General features: G+C 40.1%; 2 protein-coding genes across 2 annotated transcripts; both read left to right on the top strand.

The window, feature by feature from the left end:
* The first annotated feature begins 2,625 nt into the window (after window positions 1-2,625).
* LOC119491501 (odorant receptor 131-2-like) lies at window positions 2,626-3,288 on the top strand. Its single transcript, XM_037775636.1, has one exon. It carries the CDS (start codon window positions 2,626-2,628, stop codon window positions 3,286-3,288), a length of 663 nt encoding a protein of 220 aa, XP_037631564.1.
* A 1,732-nt stretch (window positions 3,289-5,020) lies between these two features.
* On the top strand, window positions 5,021-5,956 carry LOC119491500 (odorant receptor 131-2-like). Its single transcript, XM_037775634.1, has one exon. It carries the CDS (start codon window positions 5,021-5,023, stop codon window positions 5,954-5,956), a length of 936 nt encoding a protein of 311 aa, XP_037631562.1.
* Window positions 5,957-7,033: the final 1,077 nt, after the last annotated feature.

Below are 7,033 nucleotides of genomic sequence, written 5' to 3'. Positions count from 1 at the left end.
GAGCTGCCCCAAACTTCACAAGCTGGATAATAGTCCAGGCCTGAAGACATTTTTGTGACATTATGAGTGAAAGTCATAGCGCCCCCTACAGGAAACAGGAAGTTGTCGTAAATTGACTATACATTGTCCAATCTTCCCCAAATTTGACATGTTTTATAAGAGTCCAGGCCTGAAGACATATACGTGGTATTATGATTGAAAGTCATAGCGCCACCTACTGGCAACAGGAAATGGTTGTATACTGCCAGCTACCCTCATAGAAGTGCTTCAAAGGATGCACCACATATTCTCACAGTTCATTTCCAGCGCCAGATGCTCCAAGCAGAAAATTCACTCTAACTGTTGCGTGCAGTTTCCGACTTTCACGGGAATGCACGACAGCGGGTATCCCGACGTGCGCATTCCCCAGACGTGCCCGCGGGGGCGAGGGCCCGTTCATCGCTGCTTGCAGCTTTAATTATTATTTTTTTTCTGCCCGGAGAACGCGTTTTTGGGACCTTTCCCATCCCCAAAAACTCACCATAAGTGGAATATGCGTCAGAAGTGGCGCGAACTCCAATGTTCTGGAGTGACCCGGCTCGGGTGTCTCTAGGGGGCGAGATAGCGCCCCCTAATGTAGGCAGTTTTTCAGAGAAAGTTTCTTCGATCTTCACGAAATTCAAGTATGTCATTGCTCACATCCTCATACCTGGATTAAATATTTTTCAGATTTTTTCAGCCAACAGGAAGTCAGCCATGTTGGACTTCCTGCGTGATTTTAAAATTGACGAACACATGTTTGAAGACTTTAGGATGCACAAAAAATTATGAAACTTTACACGCACATCCAAACTCGTAATTACGTTATTTTAGTGATGAAATTTTGCATGGGCGTGGCATGTTGGCTCTCTAGCGCCCCCTTATGTCTTTTAGATATGGAACATACCTTGAGGTACTCGGAAATGCATGAAACTTGGCAATATGATGGACACCTGTGAACTTTATGTAAATGTACAGCCATTGGGTTCAGTGTGTTTAGCAGGCTCTCTAGCGCCCCCTAACGCGTGGATGACCGTAGTTTGGTCAAAGTTGATCCGATATTCATGAAATTTGGTATGCATATCCCACTCATTATTTGAAACATATTCCTCATTGGGTTTCATTAGCTCCGCCCATCCGGAAGTCGGCCATATTGAATTTTGTGTTTTCCATGTCATTTATGTATTTTATGCATACTTTTACTAACTACTCCTAGAGACTTCATCGGATTCGCCTGAAATTTGGGTGGTATAACCCTCAAACTACTGTGATGATAAATTTTGAAGGAAGTTTTGATCGCTCGAACGGTGATGTCGTACGTGAATTTTGATTGTTCGTCATGACACAGAAGGCTGTTTTTACTTGACTTTACCTAGTCCCATCTGCCCCAAACTACTCAAGCTGGATAATAGTCCAGGCCTGAAGACATATATGTGACATTAAAAGTGAAAGTCATAGCGCCCCCTACAGGAAACAGGAAATTGTTGTAAATTGATTATACATTGTCCAATCTTCCCCAAATTTGACATGTTTTATAAGGGTCCCGGCCTGAAGACATATGCGTGGTATTATGCGTGATAGTCATAGCACCCCCTACAGGAAACAGGAAATTGTTGTACATTGACTATACATTGTCCAATCTTCCCCAAATTTGACATGTTTTATAAGGGTACCGGCCTGAAGACATATGCGTGGTATTATGCGTGATAGTCATAGCACCCCCTACAGGAAAGTTGTTGTAAATTCACTATACATTGTCCAATCTTCCCCAAACTTGACATGTTTTATAAGAGTCAGACTTTCACCGGAATGCACGATAGCGGGTTCCCCAACGTGCGCGTTCCCCAGATGTGCCCGCGGGGGCGAGGGCCCGTTCATCGCTGCTTGCAGCTTTAATATTATGTTTATTTTTTGTTTATATCTTATATTGTATATTGTATAGTGGTATTCAAACATGTTTAACTATTCTATTGTTATTTTTACTGCTTATTTACACCAACAAAACCAAAGCAAATTCGTAGTGTATACCTCATACACCTGGCAATAAACAAGATTCTGATTCTAAACAACTATTAACGTTTTTGTCAGACAACACGTCTAGCATAACCCGGCCCTAAACTTTGCCTTCGCTCTTACACCTGCAAACTTGATGTGTACAGTAGGTCAAACATCTCTTCAACACACACAAGTGAGTAACAATAGTTACTGCAGCCTATGAGGCATGTCGTTAGCAATAATTAGTGGTGATGACATTGTGGTAAGCAAAGTTTGACATGGCGTTCCCTTGGTGTTATAGTTGCCCCTATAAAGTTTCCAGGCACAGTCCTCTGTCTGCACCAAGCTCAGCAGAAGACCTTTGTCTATGGAGTTGTGTGCCACAATGCAATGCTATTGCAGGGATGGTTTGGTAAACTTAAAGACTGTATGCCTTTTAACATGTTGATGTCTTTCTGTCAAATTCATTGCACATGTTTGCATATGCTACTGGTTTGTATTGTTTTTGTTTTGGTCAATGCAAATTGCAGTTGCAGCTGTGAAGTCTTTCATATTGAACTTATTTGACCTAATCACCACGTTGGACATCAGAATCTAAAAACAGAGAAATACATGGCTCACAACAACTCAGTGACTGCTGGTGAATCCTTAATGCGAAGCATTAATTCCCAGGTCATTTTAGTTCAAGTTTTTGTAGCCCTTTTCCTGTGCATCAACTTTTTGCTAATCACAACCTTTTTTATGAAAGATTTCTTCTATACAACCATGCGTTACATCTTATTTGCGAATGCATTACTGTCTGATAGTCTGATCTTGATTCTAACAAATGTCTTGCTCATCTTTTGTTATTTTCAGATGACCATGCAAATATGGCTGTGTCTCATTATCTACACTTTGTCATCTATATATACTTTAGTCACACCAGTTACTTTGACAGCAATGACCCTGGAGCGCTATGTGGCCATTTGCATGCCCCTGCACCATGGAGAGCTGTGCTTCACTCGCAACACTATGCATTGTATCCTCATCATTCACTGCCTCAGCTCTGTACCCTGTATTGTTGTTCTCTCCATCTTCTTTGCATCAGCTTCTCTTAGCTTATACAAACAATACAAGATGTGCAATGTGGAGTTGTTCATCTTAGAGACTTGGCAGATTTATCTTCGGTCAGCAATAAATCAGTTTTATTTCTTGAGCATGTGTATCATCATTATATTCTCCTATGTTAAAATCATGAAAGTGATTACAGCATTAAAACAGTCTATAATGACATGAAATGAATTGCTACCATGTCCTCCTAAACCATGGACAAAACACTGACCCTCTTCAGCACAGACTGTTGAAGGCCCCAATACTGACATTATTAAGCAGATCCAGAATCGGACCGATGTGACAGTCAATGTGTTATAGCTACTGTCGTTATACAATTCAGTGATTTGTATAAGGACAACAGATTTTAGAGTGAATTTTGAGCTCCAAAGCAATCGCTTGTGCAAAATATTGCTTTGTCTATCAATGTTTGCCTGCAGTTATTACTCACTCTAGTCACTTAGCTGGCATTCTTTGTTAACTTTTCTGTTCTCCGTTCATTTGTTGATCTGAGCTTATGTCACTACTAAATAGTCAATCATAGCTTCCACTCATAGGAACTTACAGTACGTGCAGTTATATCCTCATGATACTTTCAAGAATGACCACAATCAGTTCTATGCAGTGAGGTAAAACGATTTTAAATTGGGGAAAAATAAGAGAACTAGTAACAGATATGTACTCTGTATTGGCCAATACCCGAAGTTTAAGTATCGGAATTAGAATTGTGAGGAAAAAAAAGTCAGATCAGTCCATCCCTAGCAGAAATGTATGAAATCATGTTCTGGCTAAATGGTTATTTTGTACTGCAAAGCAATGAAGTTATTATTGGCCAACTCTACCATCTATCCATTCTGCTTTGTTTTATGAACGTATCATAACAACGGCTTGTATATCCACAGTCCTGCTCTTCCCGTTTCCTTTTTTGAATGAAGAATACAGACTACCTCTCACGCAGGCGCAGAACGTATACGTGCTAACTGGCCGTCGGCTGTAGTCTTTGCAGTTTGTTTAAATGCAACTTTCTGGTCAAGATACAAGGTGACAAGAGGCGACGCAACAGTCGTCCTTCATCACCGCTAGTTCTTTGAAGTCAGCATGGTGTGTCTGGGCATGGAGGTCAACGATCTCCATTTACCAGTTCACATCGTCATGCGTTTTGAGAGACCAGAAGAAAGTCATCTTGGATGCAAGCATCAGAAATTAAATTCCCTCACAGGATGTATGGGCTCACCCTCAAGGACAGGGTGAGGACTTCCAAAAGGAGGACAGTGTACAACTGTTGCTTCTTGGCATTGTAAGGAGCCAGTTGAGATGGTTCAGGCATCTGATTGGGATGCCTCCCGAATGTTTCCTGGTGGAGGTATTCAGGGCAGGACCAACTGCGAGGAGAGCCTAGGGCAGACGCATGCTGTCATATCCCATATGGCCTGAGAATGCTTTGGAATCCTCTGGGAGGCGCTGGACATGTCTGGGAAAAAGACATTTGGGCCGCTACTGCAACCTGCACCTGGAGAAGTGGTGTAAATGGGTGGATGGGTGGATGGATGAATGGATGGACCTCTGCCACAGTATGACAAGCTGCCTACATGTTGTAAAACATATCTCAGCATTTTTTTAGCAATAATTAGTGATGACGACATTGAGAAGAACAAAGTTTGATTCCCCTGGTGTTATAGTTGCCCCTATAAAGTCTCCATACACAATCCTCTCTCAGAATGCTGCACGGAGCTCAGCAGAAGACAGTCGTCAATGGAGCGGTATGCCACAATGCCACGTTTCTGCAGGGTTTGGTAATCTGAGGGTCTTATATGTAAAATCTATGGTGGTTATATGTGATATATGTATATGTGCTGATGTGTATTGTGTTTTTGTTAATCAACTAAGACCCGTACAGCTGGTTATAGCACAGACATATATGGCAGCCAATAACTCAGTGATTGGTGGTGAATACTCAATGCACCAGATTAATGATCGGGTCATTTTAGTTCAGGTTCTGGTGGCAGTTTTCCTTTGCATCAACCTTTTTCTAATCACAACTTTTTTTATGAAAGAATTATACACAACCATGCGCTATATCTTATTTGTTATAACACTACTGTCTGATTGCCTGCTTTTATTCATAACTGATATCCTGCTCATTTTGAACTATTTTCATTTTACCATTCAAATATGGTTGTGTCTTATTATATATATTGTTGTTTCTCTGTACACTTTTGTCACACCAGTTACTTTGACAGCAATGACCCTGGAGCGCTACGTGGCCATTTGCATGCCCCTGCGCCATGGAGAGCTGTGCTCCACATGCAGTGCTCTGCACTGTATCCTCATCATTCACGTCCTCAGCTCTGTACCCTGTATTGTTATTCTCTCCATCTTCTTTGTATCTGCGACTCACAGCTTCTATACCCAGCGCAGAATATGCTCTGTGGAAACGTTCATCTTTTACAAATGGCAGGGTCATCTTCGGTCAGCTATAAGTCAGTTTTACTTCTTGATCATGTGTATAACTATTGTGTTTTCCTATCTTAGAATAATGAAAGTGGCCAAAGCGGCATCAGGAGAGAATAGAAAGTCAACATGGAAAGGGCTCAGAACGGTAATTCTTCATGCTTTCCAGCTGCTGCTCTGTCTCATACAGCTGTGGTGTCCACTCATAGAAGCTGCTTTACTTCAGATTAATTTCATGTTATACATTAATGTCAGGTATTTTAATTACATTACTTTTATTCTTGCTCCAAGATGTCTGAGTCCTCTCATTTATGGCCTAAGGGATGAAATCTTTTTTCATGCACTGAAATACTATGTTCTCTGTTGCTTTGTCAAGAACAATTCTTTTCATTTGACAAATTAAAGCCCTAATTTTGCAACAGAAAATGTTCATAAAGATATATAAATTGTATTTTTTTTCTCAGTGAGTATTAACTCCAATTAGTTTCATTGGCCCATTACTGTGTTTGCATTGCTGTGATGAATACACTGTTCAACTATAAACCCCATAAAGTCATATTGAATCCACATAATCTACATCTTTAGGGCAATCTGAATGATCCATCATGCAGCTTATCTCCTATGAAAGTCCCCGGTACCTTCATCCACATGGTACGGAAATGCGCTCTTGAAGTCTTTGTGTACGGCTGTTTATGCATTGTTACTCCTTTTTGTAATGCCCCTTTATTCTTTTAATATGTCACTCACAAATTTTAATAACTATTCGCTCCTTTTTAAAATTTCAATGTTTGTTATTGTGTCTTCTTTTATGGTTTGCTTGTTGTAAGTGGTTGTTAATGTGTTGTTTTATTTTATTTTGTTCTGTTTTGCCTTTCTGCGTATTATTTGTTTAGTTCTTATCATTGTAACTATTTTTTGAGCTGAAACCTTTTTTGAGGTTTGGATTTGTAACTTTTGTTTTGTTTTGTTTTGTTTTCTTTTATTCTTTTTTGCCTCTCTGCGCACTATTTTATAGTTCTTATCATTGTTTTTGTCATTGCTATATTTTGCATGGTTATTTATCTTGTTTGTTTTATTCTCGTGCATTTTGTGAAGCACTTTGTAACTTCGTTTAGATACATGCTTTACAATTAAAGTCATTATTGCTATTATTATGAGTGGGTCATCAATGCAAAATAAGTATGATGGGGTTTACAATTTCAGCCCCAGATGCGGCTGGATACTCTCTTTTCTTATATTCTTGAATCTGTTTGTTTGAGATGACTGGATTGTTTAAGTCATTGCAGGCTATGCCATGTTATATATGTTGATTATACTCAACTCCTGTAGCATTAAAACAGTCTATAATGACATGAAATGAATTGCTACCATGTCCTCCTTAACCATGGACAAAACACTGACCCTCTTCAGCACAGACTGTTGAAGGCCCCAATACTGACATTATTAAGCAGATCCAGAATCGGACCGATGTGACAGTCAA

The sequence above is a fragment of the Sebastes umbrosus genome, chromosome 7 (genome assembly GCF_015220745.1).
Source record: "Sebastes umbrosus isolate fSebUmb1 chromosome 7, fSebUmb1.pri, whole genome shotgun sequence".
In the NCBI taxonomy this organism is placed as follows: domain Eukaryota; kingdom Metazoa; phylum Chordata; class Actinopteri; order Perciformes; family Sebastidae; genus Sebastes; species Sebastes umbrosus.
Note: the sequence above shows the minus strand (reverse complement) of the source record. Positions and strands in the feature narration are given on the sequence as shown.